Source organism: Phacochoerus africanus, chromosome 2 (assembly GCF_016906955.1).
Source record: "Phacochoerus africanus isolate WHEZ1 chromosome 2, ROS_Pafr_v1, whole genome shotgun sequence".
In the NCBI taxonomy this organism is placed as follows: domain Eukaryota; kingdom Metazoa; phylum Chordata; class Mammalia; order Artiodactyla; family Suidae; genus Phacochoerus; species Phacochoerus africanus.
Window position 1 is genome coordinate 76,703,580 of NC_062545.1, and position 23,631 is coordinate 76,727,210.

Consider the following 23,631-nt stretch of genomic DNA (forward strand, 5'->3'; position numbering starts at 1 on the left):
AGAACGAAAGCCATTCTAGGAGGAACTTCCATTCCTTCTCTGTGCCTTTGAGATACAAATATTCTACCTGGTCTTCTAGGAACTGATAGCCCAGTCTTTGAATGCAAAGGTAAGGTAGATAATTCTTTTTTCCCAGGCCTTGCTCAGTGGGTTAAGGATCCGGTATTGCCTTGGTGTAAGTCACAGACCCGGCTCGGATCCTGTGTTGCTGTGGCTCTGGCGTAGGCCGGCGGCTACAGCTCCGATTCGACCATCTAGCCTGGGAACCTCCACATGCCAAGGGAGCAGCCCAAGAAATGGCAAAAAGACAAAAAAAGAAAAAAAAAAAGACTAGAAATAATAAGAGAAACCTCTCTAAATGCAAGGAAAATAGGATGTGTGTTTTTGATAAGAAAACATATGAGAAACAGAGATGTATTTTGGTTGAGAAAAGAAAGTAACGTTGTCCTAAAATAAAGCTGATTATTTCAGAATGGGAAAGGGGAATAAGGGACAAACTGTGGACACAGAAAGTTGAGGGAGAGAGGAGGGTGGGAGGGAAGTAAATGCGAATCTTATGTGGTCAAACTGGCTAATAACTGAATTGTTTTAAAAAAAATAGTAAAAATAAAAATTGAATTGTTATTATAAGAGTTTTAAAATTAAGTTTCAGAAAGTTCACATGTGGCATAATAGGTTAAGGATCCAAGGTTGCCACAGCTGTGGCTTGAGTTCAAACCCTGACCCAGGAACTTCCACATACTGTGGGTGCAGCCAAAAATAACAAACTTCAATATCCATTGACTTACGCAAAATTAAACCTTAATTTTCTTTCATCTGCTAAAAAGGCAAAATTTCTTGGACTGAGGATCTGCTTTTGATAAGCTGCTGTAAAAGGTTTTCCATTGCTTTTTAAGCAATCTGCCTAGAAAGTAACAGTTTTGTGTTTTATCAAAATAACGTCCTATGCTTCATGTTATCGTCATCATTAGGTCTTTGATTCCTTAAGCAAACCTAGTCTTATTAATATTATAAAGTTATGCTCAGCACTATGTAATCTTCTGTATTTGTCTTTGAAATCCTTAATTGCAGTGATTCTTAATTGCAGTGAATGGTTCGTATTCTGTGTTGTGAAATCTTTGTCACTTTGGTTAAATGGATAACTAAGTATTGTTTCTTAATGATCTGTGATCTTTTTTAGTCAAATGTGCAAAATATTTTGATATTTTGACAAACTTTCCCAAATTGAATTCTAAATGAAGTCTTTCTGGCCTCCAACTGACTTTGGGATTTTTCAGAGGGCCCCTGGAACATCTCAAAAGATTTTTTCTCTCTCCTTATAAAAAGAAATATTAAACTACTTAGGCTTGGAGTTCCCTGGTGGTTCAGCAGGTTAAGGATCCAGCATTGTCACTGCTGTGGCTAGGGTTACTGCTGTGGTGTGGGCTCAATCCTTGGCTTGGGAATTTCTGCATGCCACAGACATTGGCCAAAAAAACACTAAACGACTTAGGCTTATTTGATATGTTAAATTACATGGGAAGCACTGTCAACTTAAGAAGTAATGCTAAACTTTCTATCAATATAAATGTTTCAGAAATTGCATGAAATTCCTAGAAATCTGATATGCCATGATAGAATGTTACTAGTCATAATTCCAGTTATAATCTGAAAATGTTTTATGTCACAGAAATAATGAAATTTCTTTGTCAATAATGAACTCTCATCAGATCTTTAGCAATGGATTCTCTCCCTTTTTTTTTAACTTTTTTAGGACAGCACCCGTGGTATATGGAAGTTCCCAGACTAGGGGTCAAATCGGAGCTACAGCTGCCAGCCTACATACACCACAGCCACAGCAACATGGGATCCAAGCCTCGTCTGCAACCTACACCACAGCTCATGCCAATGCCAGATCCTTAACCCACTGAGCAAGGTCAGAGATCAAACCCGTATCCTCATGGATACTAGTTGGATTCGTTTCCACTGAGCCACAATGGGAACTCCTAGCAATGGATATTTTTAAGTCTTTTGTCATTTACCAACAGTTATTCTTTTACTTGATTGCTCTTGCAAAAGTGAGACTCATGGAAAGAATCCTACCAAGAACTCTTTACCACTGACACCACTATCAAATTATAAGGTATAAAACCTTGCATACATACTTCACAACTGCAGAAAGTTCCACCTGACACCTTGGCCTGTGCAAATGCTGGAGACTTCAAAATCACAATGTCATTGTTTACAGATCCCAGGCCATTGCAATCCAACTTCCAAATGACTGTTGAATTTGCCACGATTCTGGTGATGCTAAAGTTCTGTTTGGCATAAACTTCTCCCTGATTTCCAATACCTTCCTTGGAACAACCTACCCCCCTCTATCATATCCTACTCCTTAACTTTTCCCTCTCTCTCATTAAAACCCCAGACCTGCGGAAACTTGCACACAGGCCCTGTACAAAGAAAGGGACACAGGGCAAAGGTAATAAGAATACCTATGTTATCTATGGAAACCTTAAACTTTAAGCTATCAGGAGGCATTCATGATTCAAATTCACTTCCCCTGGAGACCCCTACTCCTTTGGCTAGAAGTGCAGATGAGGCTATGATCAAGAACTTAACTCCTAATGATATTGCAGAACCTGCTGCTAAAGCAATAGCTGCCCAACAAAAATCCCTAGACTCTCTGGCCAAGGTTGTTCCTGATAATAAGATAGCCCTTGATTATCTTTTAACTGAGCAAGGAGGTGTCTATGTTGTGGACAATTTCGTTTGCTGCACTTGGACTGACACTTCTGGGCAAATTGAGACCCAGCTACAGAAAGAAGATCACTGAACAAGCCAGCTGTCTTTAGAAAATAACTTCTTTAATAGGGTTTTTTTTTTTTCCACTTATTTGATTCTGATTGGTTTGGGTCTTGGGGACCATGGGTCCAAAGTACACTATAAATACTGGGAAGTATCTTGCCTATGATTATCACAGTAGTCTCCCTGGAGCACTGTATTCTTTTGAAAGTTTTAAATGCATGTTTGCAGCCACTAACCAGCAAGCAAATGATCTCCCTAAGACCAGAATGTCAGAAAAGGAACAAAAAGAATGACTGACCTGAAGAATGGGAACCCAATGTCATGACCTTTGAATACAACACCAGTCAGCAAAAACTTTATGATCTTCAGAGCAGTACTTGGGAGTAGCACTAAAGCCTTAAATTTTTATCATATCTCTCAGGCTTGAGCAGAAAGGGTAAATTATTAAAAACAAGACAACAGGCCTAAATTGAAGTCACCGGACACTAAGCCACACAGAAACAAACCAAGACTTAATTACGATTTTAGCCTCTTCCAGAAATGGAATCTAAAACCAGTCCATCAGGAATCACCGAATCACCATCAGTGAGGTCATCTGCCTGGGAGACCCCAGTCAACCCCTAGGGGAAAGTGACCTTGCCACAATCAATCTACTTTTTGAGCCAGTATAAATTCCTTGTTTTTGCTCCCTTCTGCTATAACGTCTTTCACTTTGTATGGCTCTTCCAAAATCTTTTTTATCTACTTGACTGGATGCTGCTCAATTCATGAATCATTGAAAAAGCCAGTAAGATATTTAAATTTTACTCAACTGAATTTTGTTTTTCAACAGCTTAAAATTAACTCAAAGGGAGTTCCCTGGTGGCACAGCAATTAAAGACTCAGCATTGTCATTACTGCGGCTCAGTTTACTGCTGTGGCTAGGGTTGGACTGCTGGCCCAGGAACTTCTGCATGCTGCAGGTATGGCAAAAAAAATAATAATAATAATAATAACTCAAAGCTTTCTTTCACTTCCACCACCTCAAACTGAACTCTCTGTTCCACAGTGTGGCAAGATTATTATTAACTGACTTTCCAAAAGCCACTCACAATCTGCTTTTCTTTTTTCTTTCTCTACCCCAGAGAAAGCACCTGCTTAAAACTCAGGTGGCAAAGCCCCTTTGCCTTTCAGATTTTGCCTCTTCCTCTACTTCCTGCAGAGAAAACAGAAGCAATACCTAGAAGTACCACAATTATTTGGAACCATGTGCAAAAAAACACAAAATAGATGTTCCCACTGTGGCACAATGGGATCAGTGGCACATCTAGAGATGCTGGGATGCAGGTTTGATCCCCAGCCCGGCACAATGGGTTAAGGATCCAGCATTGCCACAGCTGCGGTGTTGGTTGCAACTGTGTCTCGGATCTGATCTATGGCCCAGTAACTCCATATGCCAAGGAACCACACACCCCCTCCCCCAGCAAATAACCACACATAGGATAGAGGGAAGGGGGTGGATACTTAGTAATATTCTTGAGCACATGCACTAGCCCTGCACTCCCCATCTCTGGACATTTTGATAGGAAAGGAAAATAAACCCCTTACTTCTTTAAGCCATTATAGATTGGTATTTCAGTTCCATGAAACCAAAATGGCATACAAACACACCTTAGCATGTGATCTTTTCAGAGTTTAAAGGAAAGCTAGATCTCTCTCCCCTGTCCAGTAGTCTGAAATTTTAAAAAAATGCTGTAACAATTTCTATATTTAAAACACAACATGGAACTTTTTTCTTTTTGCCACTCATTAGAATGACAGACAATACATCCTTGAAAAAAAAAAAAAACTCATTTTATTGCAATAAAAATTAGAGTAGGAAATTAAGATGACACTTAATTCCCTGGCAAAATATAGACTAACGAATAATATTTCTGAACAGACCTTCAACATAAAAGTAGGAAAAATGGGAGTTCCCACTGTGGTAAAACGGGATCCGCAGTGTCTCTGCAGCACCAGAACTCAGCTTTGATCCCCTGCCTGGCACATGCGTTAAAGGATCCAGCATTGCCACAGCTGTGGTGTAGGTTGCAATTGTGACTCAGATCTGATCCCTGGCCTGGGAACTCTATATGCTTCAGGGCAGCAAAAAAATTTTTTAAAAGTAGGAAAAAATGTGGATGCCAAAATTAAATATATGTATAATTTTCCAATAGAAAAAAAAAGCTGCTTCTTAATAAGCAAAACATCTTTACCAACTATAAATTAAGTAAATCCTCAGAGAGATGGAAAGAGACGTATCTCAACCATGAACTACAATCCCTAAGAAGCTAAAGAGAGTTGTACTATAAAGCTGGCCAAACTTTGATCTTAGCTTGAGGCAAAGCATGAAGAAAATAGCTCTAATTCCTATCAGGCTAAGACAGAAAACATTTCACCTATCAAACTGTAAAAAAGAATATTCAAAGCTACTGAGGTTGAGATAAGAGGGGCACAGAAACACTGTTAGTAGTGGCAAATAGAACCATATAGGAAAAAAGTAAGTAACAAATATATATTAATATGTTTTAAAAGCCTTAAGACAACTTATACCTTTTGACCCTGTTATAAGCAAAGAATCAGCTATATGGACCAAGACTTATATATAAAAATAACTATTAGTGTGTTATTTATATTATCAAAACACTGGAAATAACTTAAATGTTCAATAATTAGAAAGAGTTAACTAAAGTATTATATATCCACACAATAAAGGAGCAGAGATATCCATTAAAAGTCAAGTTTTTGAAGGAAATTTAATAATATGAATATACATTCATCATATCTTAAGTCATAGACTCCCAAGCTCATTCACAGTAGCTTAGGATTCTTTTCATAGCACCTCTAGGTCAAAGGAGATACCTAATAATTTCATTGCGGAGGTTCCTCAAAAAATTAAAATAGAACTACCATACGATCCAACAGTCCCACTTCTAGGTATATACCCAAAGGAAACAAAATCATTATTTCAAAGAGATATTCTCCATCTCCTTGTTCACTGCAGCATTATTTACAATTGCAAGCCATGGAAATAACCAAAGTGCCCACTGGCAGAAAAAAGGATAAAGAAAATGTGAGGACACTACTTCATGATAAAAATGACACTATTTAATAATAAAAGGATCCATTCAAGAAGATATTACAATTGTCAATATACATGACCCTAATATAGGAGCACCCAGATACCTACAACAATTACTAACAGACATAAAAGGAGAAATTGATGGGAATACAATCATATTAGGAGACTTTAACACCCCACTCTCATCAATGGACAGATCCTCTAAACAGAAAATCCATAAAGCAACGAGATCCTAAATGACACACTAGAAAAATTAGACTTAACTGATATTTTCAGGACAAAACATCCAAGAAATTAAGAATGTACATTCTTTTCAAGTGCACATGGAACATTTTCAAGGATTGACCACACACTGGGGCACAAAACTAAACTCAACAAATTTAAGAGTATAGAAATTATTTTAAGTAACTTCTCTGACCACAACTGCATGAAAGTAGAAATCAACCACAGGAAAAGAAATAAGAAAAAACTAACTACATGGAGACTAAACAACAGGCCACTACAAGACCAATGGGCCAATGAGGAAATCAAAAAGGAAATTAAAAAATACATCGAGACAAATGATAATGAAGGCACAACCATTCAAAATCTATGGGATGCTGCAAAAGCAGTGCTCACAGGGAAATTCATAGCCATACAGGCCTTCCTCAAAAAAAAATAAAAATATCAAATCAACAGCCCACTACCTAAATGAATTAGAAAAAGAAGAACAAACAAAACCTAAAGTCAGCAGAAGGAAGGAAATCATAAAGATCAGGGAGGAAATAAAAAAAGAGATTCAAAAAACAATACAAAAATCAATAAAACCAAGAGCTGGTTCTCTGAAAAGGTAAACAAAATTGAGAAACCTCTGGCCAAACTCATGGAGGAGAGGAAAGAAAAAAAACCCAAATAAACAAAATAAGAAATGAAAAAGGAGAAATCACAATGGATACTGTAGTAATACAAAAAACCGTAAGAGAATACAATGAACAACTATATGCCAACAAATTTGACAACCTAAAAGAAATGGACAACTTCCTAGAGACTTACAGCCCCCAAAACTGAACCAAGAAGAAAGAGACGAACTGAACAGACCAATCACTAGAAATTAAATTGAATATACAAAAAAATACTCCCTAAATAAAACACTTTTATTTGTTTTACTTGTCCAGTACCAGATGTCTTCACAGGCAAATTCCACCAAACATACAAAGAGGAACTTGTACCCATCCTCCTTAAACTTTTCCAAAAGGTTGAAGAAGAAACACGCCTAAAGACATTCTATGACACCACCATCACCCTAATACAAAAAACCAGACAAAGATACTACCAAAAAAGAAAATTACAGGCCAATATCTTTGATGAATATAGATGCAAAAATCCTTAACAAAATTCTAGCCAACCAAATTCAACAAAAATATAAAAAAGATCACACACCACAACCAGGTGGGATTCATCCCAGGTTCACAAGGATGGACATACTACCCAAAGCAATCTACAGATTCAATGCAATCCCTATCAAATTACCCATGACAGTTTTCACAGAACTATAACAAATAATCCAAAATTTTATGTGGAAGCACATAAGACCCAGAATTGCCAAAGAAATCCTAAGGAACAAAAACCAAGCAGGGGGCATACCTCTATCAGACTTCAGGCAATATTACAAAGCTGCAGTAATCAAGACAATGTGGTACTGGTACCAAACAGACATACACACCAATGGATCAGAATAGAGAAACCAGAAATAAACCCAGACACCTGGGGTCAATTAATCCTCAACAAAGGAGGGAAGAATATAAAATGGGAAAAAGACAGTCTTTTCAGCAAATAGTACTGGGAAAATTGGACAGCCACATGTAAATCAATGAAACTGGAACAGGCCCTCACACCATGAACAAAAATAAACTCAAAATGCGTTAAAGACTTAAACATAAGACAAGACACCATCAAACTCCTAGAAGAGAACATAGGCAAAACATTCTCTGACATCAACCTCATGAATATTTTCTCAGGTCAGTCCCCCAAGGCAACAGAAATAAAAGCAAAAATAAACCAGTGGGACCTAATCAAACTGACAAGCTTTTGCATAGCAAAGGGGACCATTAAAAAAAAAAAAAAAAAAAGACAAAAAAAACAGGAGTTCCTGTCGTGGTGCAGTGGTTAACAAATCCGACTAAGAACCATGAGGTGGTGGGTTTGATCCCTGGCCTTGCTCAGTGGGTTAACGATCTGGCGTTGCCATGAGCTGTGGTGTAGGTTGCAGACGCGGCTCGGATCCTGCGTTGCTGTGGCTCTGGCGTAGGCCGGCGGCTACAGCTCCAATTCGACCCCTAGCCTAGGAACCTCCATATGCTGTGATAGCGGCCCAAGAAATGGCAAAAAGACAACCTACCAAATGGAGAAAACACTTTCAAATGATGCAACTGACAACGGCTTAATCTCTAAAACAGACAAACAACTTATACAACTCAACAGCAAAAAAGCCAACAACCCAACTGAAAAATGGGCAAAAGACCTGAAAATAGACATTTCTCCAAAGATATACAGATGGCCAACAAGCACATGAAAAAATGCTCAACATCCCTGATTATTAGAGAAATGCAAATCGAAACTACCATGATATACCACCTCACACCAGTCAGAATGGCCATCATTAATAAGTCCACAAATAACAAATGCTGGAGAGGGTTTGGAGAAAAGGGAACCCTCCTCCATGTTAGTGGGAATGTAAGTTGGTACAACCACTATGGAAAACAGTATGGAGGTACCTTAGAAAACTATACATAGGGAGTTCCCACCGTGGCTCAGTGGTTAATGAATCCAACCAGGAACCATGAGGTTGCAAGTTCGACCCCTGGCCTCACTCAGTGGGTTAAGGATCTGGTGTTGCCATGAGCTGTGGTGTAGGTTACAGAAGCACCTCGGATCTGCCTTTGCTGTGGCTGTGGCAGTAGGCCGGCGGCTACAGCTCTGATTAGACCCCTTAGCCTGGGAACCTCCACATGCCGTAGGTGTGACCCTAGAAAAGACAAAAAAAAGAAAAAAGAAAAAAGAAAACTATACATAGAACTACCATATGACCCAGCAATCCTACTCTTGGGCATATATCCGTACAAAACTTTCCTTGAAATAGACACATGCACCTGCATGTTCATTGCAGCACTATTCACAATAGCCAAGACATGGAAACAACCTAAATGTCCATTGTCAGATGATTGGATTAGGAAGATGTGGTATATATACACCACAGAATACTACTCAGTCATAAAAAAGAACAAAATAATGCCATTTGCAACAACATGGATCAAACTAGAGACTCTCATACTAAGTGAAATAAGTCAGTAAGAGAAAGACAAATACCATAGGATAACACTTATATCTGGTATCTAATATAGGGCACAAATGAACCTTTCCACAGAAAAGAAAATCATGGACTTGAAGAATGGACTCATGGTTGCCAAGGGGGAGGAGGAGGGACTGGGATGGACTGGGAACTTGGGGTTAATAGATGCAGACTATTGCCTTGGAATGTATAAGCAAGGAGATCCTGCTGTGTAGCACTGGGAACTATATCTAGTCATTTACGATGGAGCATGATAATGTGAGAAAAAAGAATCTATACATGTATGTGTAACCAGGTCACCATGCTGTACAGTAGAAAACTGACAGAACACTGTAAACCAGCTATAACGAAAAAAAAAATCATTACATTTAAAAAAAAAACAAGTAATTGAAAAAAAACACTTCCAGATGTGTCATGAAACCCAGAAAATTAAACTAATCAATATATTTAATCTAATTTTATAGATATGATTATGAAACATATTGAAAAGTGGAGAATTAACCTGATCTGTACTCCAGCTATAAAATTTTTAAAACTATGTAATTTAAATGGTTCATCAAATTTTGAAGATTAAATGTGCCTAAGTAATTAAAAAAGAAAGAAAGAAAAAGACACATGCACCCATATGTTCATTGCAGCACTATTCACAATAGCCAAGACATGGAAACAACCTAAATGTCCATCAACAAATGAATGGATTAAGATGTGGTATATATACACAATGGAATACTACTCAGCCATAAAAAAGAACAAAATAATGCCATTTGCAACAACATGGATCGAACTAGAGACTCATATTAAGTGAAGTGAAGTCAGAAAGAGAAAGACAAATACCATAGGATATCACTTATATCTGGAATCTACTATATAGGCACAAATGAACCTTTCCACAGAAAAGAAACTCATGGACTTGGAGAACAGACTTGTTGTTGCCAAGGGGAGGGGGAGGGAGTGGGATGGACTGGGAATCTGGGATTAATAGATGCAAACTATACCTTTGGAATGTATAAGCAAGGAGATCCTGCTGTGTAGCACTGGGAACTATATCTAGTCACTTATGATGGAGCATGATGGAGGATAATGTGAGAAAAAGAATGTATATATGTATGTGGGATTAGGTCACTTTGCTGTACGGTAGAAAATTGACAGAACACTGTAAACCAACTATAATGGAAAAAATAAAAATCATTCAAAAAGAAAAGAAAAAAATGAAAATGTGGTGTATATATACAATGGATTACTATTTAGTGACAAAAAAGAATGAAATCTTGCTATTTACAACAACATAAATGAAACTTTAGGGCACTATGCTAAGTGAAATAAGTCAGACAGAGAAAGACAAATACTGTATGATATCACTTAAACATGTGGAATGTATAAAAACAGAAGTCATGGAAACAGAGAATAGGTTGGTTATTGCCAGAGTTCACCTGGACAGGAATAGAGGGTGGAAGAAATGGGTCAAAGTCATCAAAATGTATAAATTTCCAGTTTTAAGGTAAATAATATCTGGAGATGTAATGTGGTAACTATAATTAACAATACTATATTATATATTTGAAAATTTCTAAGAGAATAAATCTTAAAAAAAATTCATCACAAGATAAAAAAATGTGTGTAATGAACTATTAAGTGATGTTTGTTAACTAAACTTACTATAGTAATCATTTGACAATATAAACATAAACAAAAATCATTATGTTACATAACTTTAAACTAATACAATATTACATGTTAACTATATCTCAATAAAACTGGAGGAGGGACCCATCACAATGAGATAACTATTTCATATCCACTAGAATGGCTGTATTTTTCTTAAAGTGTTGTCGATGAAAAGAAATTGGAGCCCTCATATAATGTAGGTAGGAATGTAAAATAGTGCAGCCATCGTGGAAAACATCTGTCAGTTCCTAAAAAAGTTAAACACAGAATTACCATCTGACCCGCAATTCCGCTCCAAAAGGAAAAACATACATTCAAACAAACACTTGTCCATAAATGTTCATAGTAGCATTATTCAGAATAGTCAAAAAGTAGAAACAACGCAAATCTCCATCGATGAATGAAAAGATAAACAAAATGGAGTATAACCATACAATGGTATATTATTCAGCCATAAAAAGCAGTAAGGTACTGACACAAAAATACAATACGGAAGAACCTTGAAAACATTATGCCAAGTGAAAGATGACAGACACAAAAGACCACATGGAATATGATTTCATTTATATGAAATACCCTCAATAGGCAAATTCATAACAGAAAGTAGATAGGGCTTGCCAGGATCTGGGGGAAGGGGAAATTGGGAAGTAACTGCTTAATGGGTATGGAGTTTCCTTCACTGGTAATGAAAATGTTCTGGAACTAAGTAGTGGTGGCAGTTGCACAACACTATGAATGTACTAAAACCCACTAAATTGTACACTAGTTGGGTTTGTAACCCTGAGCCACAACAGGAACTCCCAAAGGTCAACATTTCTTAATAAGCACACCCAAAATAAGAGAACAAATGAGGCAGCAGAAGGAGAACTAAAGAATAGGAAATAAAAACTGGCTGAAAGCAGAGTTCCCATTGTGGCTCAGCAGGAAGGAATCCAACTAGTGTGCATGAGGACGAGGGTTCGATCCTGGGCCTCACTTGGGGGGTTAAGGATCTGGTGTTGACGTGAGCTGTGGTGTAGGTCACAGATGTGGCTTTGGCTATGGCTGGCAGCTGCAACTCAATTCAACCCCAGCCTTGGAACTTCCATATACTGTGGGTGCAGCCCTAAAAAGACAATCAATCAATCAATCAATCAATCAATAAAATAACCTGTCCTAAACCAAAGACAAAAGAAAGAGCCCACTTAAAAGATCTATAAGAAACTGAGTCACTTTGCTGTACAGCATTAATTGGCACAACATTATAAATCGACTATACATTAATCCATAAGAAACTGGCAGGATTGGAAAAGGGGAGTAAAGGAATAAAGGCAATGCAACTAAAGCTCCTGAATACCACTTTTCGACTTCTGAAGTTTAAGTTTTATTCACAGATCATCTATTCAAAAAATAATTTGTAAAAGACACAGGAAACAAAGCTAGATAATTTAAGTGGAAAAAAAAACCTACATTTTCTAGACAGACTTTGGTAAATCTTTAGAATGCATAAATAAAGTGAAAACTCCTAAGAGATTCCACAGAGGAAAAAAATGAAGTTTCCAATAAAGAAACTTCCCATGAGCAACAAGAAATGCCAAAAGCGATGAAGCAATAGTTTTGGGTTCTGAGAAGAAAAATATTCTTAATATAGAATTCTATATTCAGCCAAACTATCAATCAAGTATGAGGAAAAAAACATTATCAGACATGCAAGAACTCAGAAAATCTACACGCCCTATATGAAAAAGCTACTTAAAAAGACATCAACTAACCAACAACAGCAAAAAAGAATCCAAGAAAAACCAAACATGGGATATAAAGAAAAAGTGCCATTTGAGTATGACCCAGAAGACTTGAAGAAAGGGCAAAATAAATTAAGAAGATCCACTGGGCATTAATATCTGGAAGATTATTTCAAGCAGCACTTATTTGGCACACAAGCATACCTTTCCTTCTCCATGGATCTCAATATACTAATTTATTCAGCAATTAATAAATTTCATAATCATAATATTTTAAAGCTGTTGAATGGTTTCTGGTGTTCACTTTTAAAAATCAATCCACAGGAGTTCCCGTAGTGGCGCAGTAGTTAACGAATCCAACTAGGAACCATGAGGTTATGGGTTCCATCCCTGGCTTTGCTCAGTGGGTTAAGGATCTGGCATTGCCGTGAGCTGTGGCACAGGTTGCAGACGTGGCTGGGAACCCACGTTGCTGTGGCTGGGGCATAAGCCAGCAGCTACAGCTCAGATTAGACCCCTAGCCTGGGAACCTCCATATGCTGCAGGAAGCAGCCCTAGAAAAGGCAAAAGACAAAAAAAAATAAAAATAAAAATAAAAAAATAAAAATCAACCCATAGACAAAAAAAGAGAAAAAAACAGGAAGCCATAAAAATTTTACTTTAAAAATCGAGAGATGGAGAGAGTAGGAAAAATATGTAGTCGTTCATAGCAGAAGGACCGCAAATAATATCTACATTGACAAACCAAGAAAAAGAAATGTAAGTTTATAGTTTAGGAGTTCCCATCTTGGAGCAGCAGAAATGAATCTGATTAGGAATCATGAGGTTGTGGGTTCAATCCCTGGCCTTCCTCAGTGGGTTAAGCATCTGGCGTTGCTGTGAGCTGTGGTGTAGGTCGCAGACACGGCTCGGATCTGGCATTGCTGTGGCTGTGGCTATGGCTGTAGTGTAGGGTGGCAGCTACAGCTCCAATTCCACCCCTAGCCCAGGAACCTCCATGTGCTGTGGGTGCGGCCCTAAAAAGACAAAAGACAAAAAAAAAAAATTATAGATATATATATATAAAGTCATAAAAAATATTAACCACAAAAAAAGTAAAATAACAAAGGTAATGAATTTGAAGGTTGAGAGAGGAAATGGGAAACAGGAGGTAGTGAGATCCCAAAAAATTTCTCATCTTTTCAAATGGAAAGTAAACAGAAACTGCCTAAAGTAGTTAAATCAAGACAGAGAATTACATGTATGTTACTTAAAGTTAGAATGGTAAGCACCAGCAAAACTTAAAACAGTAACAGTTAATACTGGGTACCTCTGAGAAGTGAAGGAGGCTTGGGAGTGGACAGTGAGAAGGAAGGCTTTTAGTTGTCATCTTATGTACAACTGTACTGTTGAAGTTTATTTAGTCATGTGCAACTTTTTTTGTCTTTTTAGGGCTGCACCCTTGGCATATGGAGGTTCCCAGGCGATGGGTCGAATTGGAGCTGTAGCTGCTGACCTACAGCACAGCCACAGCAACACCAGAACTGAGCCATGTCTGTGATCTACACCATAGCTCAAGGTTACGCCAGATCCTTAACCCCACTGAGTCAGGCCGCGTCCTCGTGGATGCTAGTAAGATTCATTTTTGCTGAGCCATGACAGGATCTCCTATTATTTTAAATAATAAATTTTAATAGCATAAAAATAAAAATATTACCACTCTGATACAAATATACTATAAAGATTAAAAGATTGCTGAGAAATTAATTAATAGAACTGGCTTTCTAAGTTACACAAGCTCAAATTACATACAAATTTTCAGAAGAAACGGTGGTCAAAATATATTTTTAGGAGTTCTCTTGGTGGCACAGCAGGTTAAGGATCCAGCGTTTTCACTGCTGTGGTTTGGGTCACAGGTGTGGCACAAGTTCAATCCCTGGCCCCCAGAAGTTCTTAATGGCATAGGCGCAGCCAAAAAAAAAAAAAAAAAAAACAACTTTTTTTTATTTGTACCAAAATTCAAAACTACAGGATTCAGATTCACTCAGTGTTTAAGTCACTCTTTTTTTCCCCATAGCCAAAGCATGCAGTGGCTTGATGTGGGATGTCAGTTTACAGACCAGGGATTGAACCTGGGCTACAACAGTGAAAGTGCAGAGTCCTGACCACTAGTCCTGCATGGAACTCTCTTAATGCAAATATAATTGTAAAAGGGAAAGGGGAAAAGGAAACTCACTTTTGTAAAAAAGTAAGATAGTTTGTTCCTCAAACTGCTTGTTTCTTTGACTGGTGAGCTTACCTAACAATCATAATGAAAATAACTTTCCTACAGAAAGATGCAACTAACCCACCTATGAGGCAAAATGAAAGGTTTAGCTTATTTTTCCAGAAGCCATGGACTCACCTTTCTGTCCAAATATAAATACCTATAAATATCCGCAAAACATTTTTCCCTGACAGGGCTTTGCTCTGTGGTCACAAAACAAAACAAAGTTAGTTGGCCTGCTTGGTAATTAAATCCATATCCTGATCCTATTCACCTCAGTAACTGAGATCAACTATAAAGTCTCATTGAAATAATATTTTTAAATAGAAAATACACAACAGATTTAAAGCCTCTATAAGGAGTGTATGTTTTTCCTTAATAAAGACTTATTCTATTAGAAATTAAAGGTGTTTCATATGGACATAAATTATTTGAGGACTTGACAGGTTTTTATTTCTCTTTGATCCATCACTCACTGCTGCATAAGAATTCAAATCCTCAATAAAAAAACTACTGCTGCACACTTGTATCTTGAATTACATCCTGTCCTCTCTCTCGAGACACTCTTTTATCCTGCACAATGCATGCTCAAAATGGCTATTACAGGAAGTGTTGGACTATCAGCTATTTATAAATGGACAAAAATCTTTAAATAGCTCCATCAGCCACCTCTTTACGGCTCTAGACCTTAAAAACTACGTGTTTTTAAAAAAATAGTCATATCAGTAGGTCAAAATATTAGAACGCTCTTTGAAAAAAAAGTGTCTTGTCCCTTTGTTTTAGAATCCAAAGCTGCACTAAATCATATAGTCACAACCTCACAAGAGAACTGATCTTTAAAAACATATTAGTGAAATATTTAATCATTTACCACCAAGAAAATTCCAAATTGTAATATGTTGCCTTCAAGCCTTCTATATTGATGTCTAAACTTTATACACTACTGAGCATTTTGCAAAACAAATAACAATTTAACATCACATTTTTTATCCAGCATATTTAATTCAAAAATATATTACACAAAAGTAAAAATTCTTAATTCACCAATACTGAAATCCACTGTACCAAAAATCCTTTCCATTGATCTACTTCTTTCCTAGCTAAAACTCAGATATGCCTTTCCCATGCTGCCAAAACAGTAACCTGAATTTCCTATGCAAACTAATATTTTGAACTCATTTTTGATGTATTAATAATGATTTTTTAAGCCTTAATATTTCTCTTCTTTATTCTTAGCCCTCCTATCTCCAGTCTTTAGAGATTTATATCTTGTGCTTCATCATATTTGCAAATCATTTCAAGCCATCACATCCAAAGTTAAGCAGCTTCTAGACACTTCACTTACAGCAATATTAATGTGCACAAAATAATGTACCTACTAGGCTATTCACCATAATGTACTAGAAAAAGACTGGAGACAGCTTAAACACCCAAGAGGGATAGTTATATAAATTATCTAAGTCAATACAATGGAATATAATGAAACTATTACAAGGAACTAGGCATCTCTATACATAAGATATATAATGGTCAAGTTATATATAAGGTTAAAAAATATAGAGAAGAGGCGTTCCCACTGTGGCGCAGAGGAAATGAATTCAACTAGTATCCATGAGGATGCGGGTTCAATCCCTGACCTTGCTCAGTGGGTTAAGGATCCGATGTTGCTGTCAGCTGTGGTGTAGGTCACAGACACGGCTCAGATTCTGCATTGCTGTGGCTGTGGCATAGGCCGGCAGCTGTAGCTATGATTCGACCCCTAGCCTGGGAACCTCCATATGCCATGGATACAGCCCTAAAAAGCAAATAAATAAATAAATATAAAAATTTTTTTAATTTTAAAAATATAGAGAAGAAACTGTACAGCACACTTCCACTTATTAAATATACATACTCCCAAGAAAATGTCTCTAAAAAGTAAAACCAAGAACAGCTGCTTCTAGAAAAGGAAATGGGTAATTGGGAAAGAGAAGGCTTACAATAAAACATTGTATAATCTTTTTTATACACATGCACTTACTACTTACTAAACACATATACCCTTTTTTTTAATGATCTTGTAGCACAGTAAGTTAAGGGTAGGTTAAGAGTCCATCATTGTCACTACAGTGGCTTGGGTCACTGTCATGGTGTGGGATTGATTCCTGTCCCTGAAACTTCCACATGCCACAAGCACAGCCAAAAAAAAAAGTCAATATCCTTGATTCCATGTATAATTTGCCAGCTTTTCAGTTAGTTTGAGTATTGGTTTGCTTCATCAAACTATTTCAGCCTCAAATTTTCTCCAACTTGAAAGAAAAAACATGAACTTTCCTATTTCATTTGTCCACACTGTCATTTATCTTTTTTCTTTCTCTTTTTATGCCTGCACCTGGCATGTGGAAGTTCCTGGGCTAGGGGCTGAATGAGAGCTGCAGCTAGGACCTATGCCACAGTAACTCTGGATCCAAGCCGCATGTGTGACCTACACCTCAGCTTGTGTCAACGCAGGATCCTTAACCCATTAACCCACTGAGCAATGCCAGGGATCCAACCCGCATCCCCCACAGACCCCACTGTCGGGTTCTTAATCCACTGAGACACAACAGGAACTCCTATACTTTTAATTAAAAGGTCAATTCATGGATTTGAGAATTGTGTTGCCAAGCTACTTGTTCAGAAAACTCTAAACCTGCAAAGTCCAGTATCATAGCCACTAGTCAGTTGGTCAGTCATACTGACCTTGTTTCTTGAGCCATAGTTGCTTGTGGCTGCCATAGTGGACAGCACAGACGCATTTTCATCACTGCAGAAAGTCCTACTGGACATTACTGCTCTAGACTAAGGGTTGGCAAAGTATAGCCTGTAGGCCAAATACAGCCCACACCTGTTTTGTTTTGATTTGTTTTGTTTTATTACGACACAGCCAGTTTAATCTGTATTCATTTATAAATTGTCTGTGGATACTTTAGCATTACAACAGCAGATTCAAGTAACTGTGACATAGACGGTATGGCCCACAAAACCTAAACTATTTAGCAGCTGCCTTTTTACAGAAAAAGTTGGTCAACCACTACTCTTAGACAATCAAATTTCATTAAAAAGCACATTTCCCCTTGGCCTCAAAAATAAAGTTTTGAAGGCTTACAGTACATAAATGAAGAACCAGTCAAACATAAGCCAATGTTCACTTAATTTTTAACATGAATCTATAATATCAAACACTTTCCTAAAATACATTTCAATACTGACATTTTCTACAAATCTCTATAAAAATCTCTATAAAATAGATAGTAAAAGCACATAAGACGGATTACTACAGTCTAGCACTTTTAAAAGAACTGATCTAAGAGAAAAAATGTTTAACTCAAAAAAATTACCTATGTTACTCATCCATCCATTAAAAGAAATGTATCAAATGCCTTGAAATGAAGCATAAAATTTCTTAGAGAAAAAAATTACACTAGACCTAGTTAGTACTTTATAAATATTTACATTAAACTGCTTACCTCATGTAACTATATTTCAGGTTTTCAAAACAATTACTAAAAACATCAGTTAAGTATGTTTACCAATTTAAGGAATTTTTTTTAACTTAATAAGATTTTTGTGTGTAATTACATGCCCAACCCTGTACAAGGTGCTGGAAATGGGAAGATGATGATGATGACCAATTTTTAACTAACAGCTTATAAGGCAGATGAATATCATAGTAATAGTATACACGTAAGAACAAAGAAGGACAGAAGCACAGATGAATACACTGGGTGATTAAGGGCAGGCTTCAAGAAGAAAAGCTATTTGAATTGGGTGTTGAAGCGTGAGTAGGAGTTTCCCAGGTCTGTGGGGGTGGGGGGGAGGAAGGGCAGAACATCATGCTGGCTGAGCATAGAAAAAAGAAAATGAGACATGGAAAGGACCCAGCAAATTCTAGAAAATCTGAGCAGTTGAATGCTATAAAAGCATATGGCTTGAACACAATGGGAAAAGAGGGAGATAAGGGCAGGTGTAAAGGCATAGATGGTAAGGACTGAAGACTTTAGGATCCAAATGCAAATGGCTCTCCATGCCAAATTAAGGAATTAAGATCTGATGTAACCGTATGAGCAGGAGAATGTAGTTTTCCAAGAAGAGATAAGATGGATTTTATTTTGTAGGAAAATAACTCTGGCAGCAACTTGGATCTTGAATTACAGTGAGGAAAGACAAATGGCAGAGACCAGTTTGGCTACTGGGCAAATTAGAGATGATGGCCAAAAGTAATGACAGTGAAGATGGAGAGAAACCAGATGAGAAGCAGCTATATGTGACTGAATCTAAAGGCCTACACTTTTTCAAAATGCCCCTCATATGTGATACTTTTCCTTTTCCGTATTTTCAATATATAGTATGCTTTGCCTGGAAAAAATTTATCCAATAAAATTGTCAAAACTGGAGGCAATATTGTCTTTTTTGGTTTTTTCTCCCAAAGTATTAAGAAGGAAAAGACATTAGAAAATGCAAGAACTCAAGAGTCAAGAGATCTGGATTATAGGCTCGTCTTTGCAAGACTATGCACATGACAAATTCTAAAAGCTCTGGTTTTCTCATTTGTAAAAAGAGGAAATTAGACTAGATGATCTGAAACTCTTCAAAGTTCTAAAATGCTATGACCAATGATACATCTTTTTTTTTTCTTGGCCACACCCAGGGCATGTGGAAGTTCCTGGGCCAGGGATCAAACCCACACAACAGTAGCAACAACTCTGCTGTGCCTCTAAAGAACTCCTATACTGATACATCTTTACTTTTTGGGAAGTCTACCCAAAACGCAAATACAATCATCTACTTTAGAACCAAATGTAAAAAATGCATCAAAAACAGCCAGACACTAATGTATCTATTATGTACCTATATGTATCTACATGTACCTACTACATACATTGTGAAAAATTTCATTATACACATTAAGACATGAAACCCTAAGGCAAAACTGAAACTCTGTAAAATGTCTCTGTCAGCCATTTCATTTTCAATTACTGTATTTCAAAACATCTCCAAAAAGGAGCATTCTTTTATTGGAGTGGTTCAAAAGACTAAATGAATGACTGCAAAGTTGAATAGCAGTATTGTTGGGTACAACAGTTTTCAGACATAACACTATCCTATGGAATCATGTTTGTCTGAAAGTCTTATTCACAGAAGAACTTATTAACAATATTCCTTTATCAATCAAAATAAGAAGTGTTTCAAACTTGATAAACATGATCTTGAGATTTGCAACCATGCTGTTATGTAACTTTTTACTAATGTTGAAAGAAAAATGGTATTATAAATCTTGTTCATAATAAAAGTCTAGTTTCTCTTCAATATTAAGTTTTAAGCCTGATTTAAAGAAAAAAAAAAAGATAGTTGGGTCAAAAGACCCTCTTCCTTCAAAATAAAAAGATGGAACAAATAACATTTTTATTAAAGGCAAAAAAAACCCAGATGTAAATTTTACATTTCCAGTATGTTATAAATTTATGTAGTATAATTAATATGACCTAAGTTAAAGTCACGTTTCAAGGGAAATAGCATTCTAAGGTTTTGTAAACTGTGGTATTAAACTATAAGCAGAAACTTTTCTAATTATGTTTTATGTTACATTACTTCTTCCAGTGTTTCTTTTAGACACCTGAACAAGTTTTTGGTTATATGCTGCATTATATTCACCAAAATAGTTCCTCTTTAAGGTACTCCTGTGATTTCTCTTGCTCCCTCAAACATCAATATACATTTTTTCTGAATTAACCAAAATCAATTCTGGAAAGGGCTAACCTGTAATTATCATAATCAGAGTGTAATATCCTTTACCATGCAAATGTGTATCACAATTTAGAGCCATCACTAAAAGATTTCTGTTCTTTCAAATCAATGGTATCAATGAACATAAAACTAATCCTGCTACCCACCCACAAGACATGTGGGTGTTTAAAGCCTCAAATCTCAACTAAACTCTTGGTCCAAGACAAAAATCTTTATACTGATTTTTCTCACACATAGAGATTTAAAGTAATGCTTTCAGGACAGTCCCTTGTGGCACAGTGGGTTAAGGATTCCGTGTTACCAGATCCAGCTGTGGTGCAGGTTGAAACTGTGGCACAGGTTCCATCCCTGACCCAGGAATGTCCACATGCCAGGAGCACAGCCAAAAAAAAGTTATGCTTTCAGATTTGAAAAAGTCTTTTTAAAGCATAATATTTTGAAGATATCCAAACTGATCTTTACTAGGGCTTTATTAATTCTAATCAAACAAATTTCACTCAAGGAAAAAAAGTGTATTCAAATCAAGAATTTTATTAGAGGGGAAAATATTCAAAAAGAACAAAGAGAAGCAGGAATTAAATTATCTGGTTTTTGTTGTAGCTCATGCTATTCAAATACAATTCATAAGTAGAATTTTTAACTTTTCTCAAAAGCTGCCTTCAAAAAAAGCTATTTTAACAACAAAATTAAGTACATTTTTTTTAATTCCAGGCCAAGTACATTACAAAGTTAGTGTGAGGAGGATGAAGAACACTTCTGATTTGTTTTACAGTGTCAACGTCCAAATAGTAAAGCTAGATGTGCTTTCCCCAAATGTATCTGATAAGATTCCCAGAGGGACACCAGTATAACAAGGAGAGTGGATATTCCAAAAACAAAATACAACTTAATTATAGTACTTCACATTCCAAGATACTTAAGCAGGGACATATGGCAATTAACTAAAAGAATCATGAGAAAGGTTTACAAACAACTGAATTCTAGGGGACCCGTTCAGTTATAACAAGAGGAAAAAATTATATGCAATAATAACAACCCTTTACAATTTTAAGTACTTTGCAGTTTTCACCATACTTTATGATAAACCAGTTTATAGAGTTGTGCTTTCTCGTTCCCTGTATAAAATTAGTGCACACACGTACACATCCCCTACCTACTTTGGTCCTAGAGTTCATCAATCAACCTTATCAATTACAACAGAGTGTGGAAGAACGATAAGCAGCACTTCAGATCTTACTAACGTCACGGTGACGGATACTCTGTTCATTCAGCAATTTTTCGCTATGATCCTAAAACCTCTCTTCCACACTTTGACCGTCTTCAAAGACTAAGTGGGACAGGCAGATGTTCCCCGGCTCCCTAACTCTGGGGAAGTGGAATTTCTGCCAGGATGGGCCCTGCGGTGATGACTTGTTTAAACCTACCCTTCTCAGGCAGGGAGCTGGTTCCACCTGTACTGGAGAGCCCTGTGCCCTCCTAAGAGAACAATCAGGACGGGCTTCCTATGATTTTCTTTCAAGTCCAAGGAAAACAAGGGTTCTGGCCCAACTCCGTGCCACTTGAATTCCGTTATGGGTAATCTAGGTGCCCAATAAACCGCAGCACGCAGCCGCTTGGCAGAGGATGGAGTGGAGAACCTAAGAATACCCAAGGGGAGGCTGCTGGAGGATGGGATGGGTTACCACAGCGAACTCTTTAAGTTCTGCGGGCAAAACCCGGTTGGTCTCTCAGAAGGTCTACATTCAAGGGAAGGTGCGGAATGGAGAGTGTGAGAAAGCAAGATCGGAGGTGGGCGAAGCGAGGTGGAGAAGTGGCCGGGTTTTCCACAGGGACTGAAGGGACTGCGCGGAGGGGCCAGAGCGCTGGCTCTCCCCCAGGGAAAAGGTGCCCAACGGCTCAGACCCGTGAGGCTGGCGAGGACCCAGGCACTCGGCAGCCCGACGGAGACCTCGGCGAGGTTTCAAACCTCCGCCCCCGGGAGGCGCTCAGCCGATTGGAAGTTCCACCACGACCGTCACCAACCGAGGGCCAGAGCGGCAACTCCTCGGCAAGGCTCTCTCAGACCTCTGCGTCTCCCCCGGAGACCAAAGCCCCGCAAACTCCACATCCAACCGAGGTCCCAACTCGAGTCCCGCCGCCAGTTCCATGCACGCGGAGGGTGCCCTCCGGGACGGAACCGACACCCCGCGACGGGGCTGCGCCGCAGGAGTTTGAGGGGCGCGACGGGGCCCGCGCGAGCGGGCAGAACCCGTGTCCCACAGAGTCCGCCTCGGGACGCGGCCCCGGGACCACGTCCGCCTCGCCCCCCGGGCTTGGCCCGTCCGGGCTCCGACCCACCCATCCCGCGCGGTCGCGGGCAGGGCGAGGACCCGAACGAGCCTACTCCCCCCGCCCCTGCTCTTACCCATCTTTTCGCCTCGCCTTGTAGACGTGCCCGTAGGTGCCGCGTCCCACTTTGCACCCTTCGTACTCAAACAAATCCTCCACCCGCTCCCGCTCCGCCGCCAGCTTCGCCTTGAAATCATAATCCATTGTCTGCTTTCCCCATAGAGGCACCGGGACGCGGGGGCCGCCGCCGCTCAGTCCCTCCTCCTCCTCCTCCTCCCCCCCGCGACCGCCGCTCCACTTCTCCAACAACCGCCTCTGGGGCGCGCGCGCGCCGCCCGCCGCCCGGCAATCCGCCTTCAGCAAGGGACTCCTCGGCGGCCACGGCGGCCACCTCCTCCACCTCCTCCTCCTCTGCGGCGGCGGCGGCGGCAGCGGCGGCGGCTGCGGCTCCTACAGGCACCCTCAGTCCCGCCTCCCCCCTTCATTTCCTTGTTTTGGAACCTGGTGGGCCGCGCCGCGGCTTCCTCGAGCTCATTAACGAACCATCCCTCCCGCCCCGAGGCCGCGGAGGCTCCTGGGAAATGTAGTTCCATAAGCCTCAGTAACAGTTGAGTGATGCGGTAGAACGAAATACAATACCCAAGTTGCCTTGGGCCGCTACAGCCCCGCCTCTGCAAGACATGCACGCTTG

The 23,631-nt window shown here is 38.7% G+C and overlaps 1 protein-coding gene across 4 annotated transcripts in view; it reads right to left on the reverse strand.

Annotated features, from left to right (window-relative positions):
- CDK19 (cyclin dependent kinase 19) overlaps positions 1–23,400 on the reverse strand; it is a 198,569-nt gene extending 175,169 nt beyond the window's left edge. For 3 of the 4 annotated variants that reach the window (XM_047762707.1, XM_047762731.1, XM_047762698.1), the window contains exon 1: positions 23,017–23,400. In XM_047762707.1, the coding sequence (XP_047618663.1) occupies positions 23,017–23,144 (128 nt within the window). In that variant the 5' untranslated portion in view covers positions 23,145–23,400. The remainder of the gene's footprint in view (positions 1–23,016) is intronic. The other variant, XM_047762725.1, reaches the window with a different exon arrangement.
- Positions 23,401–23,631: the final 231 nt, after the last annotated feature.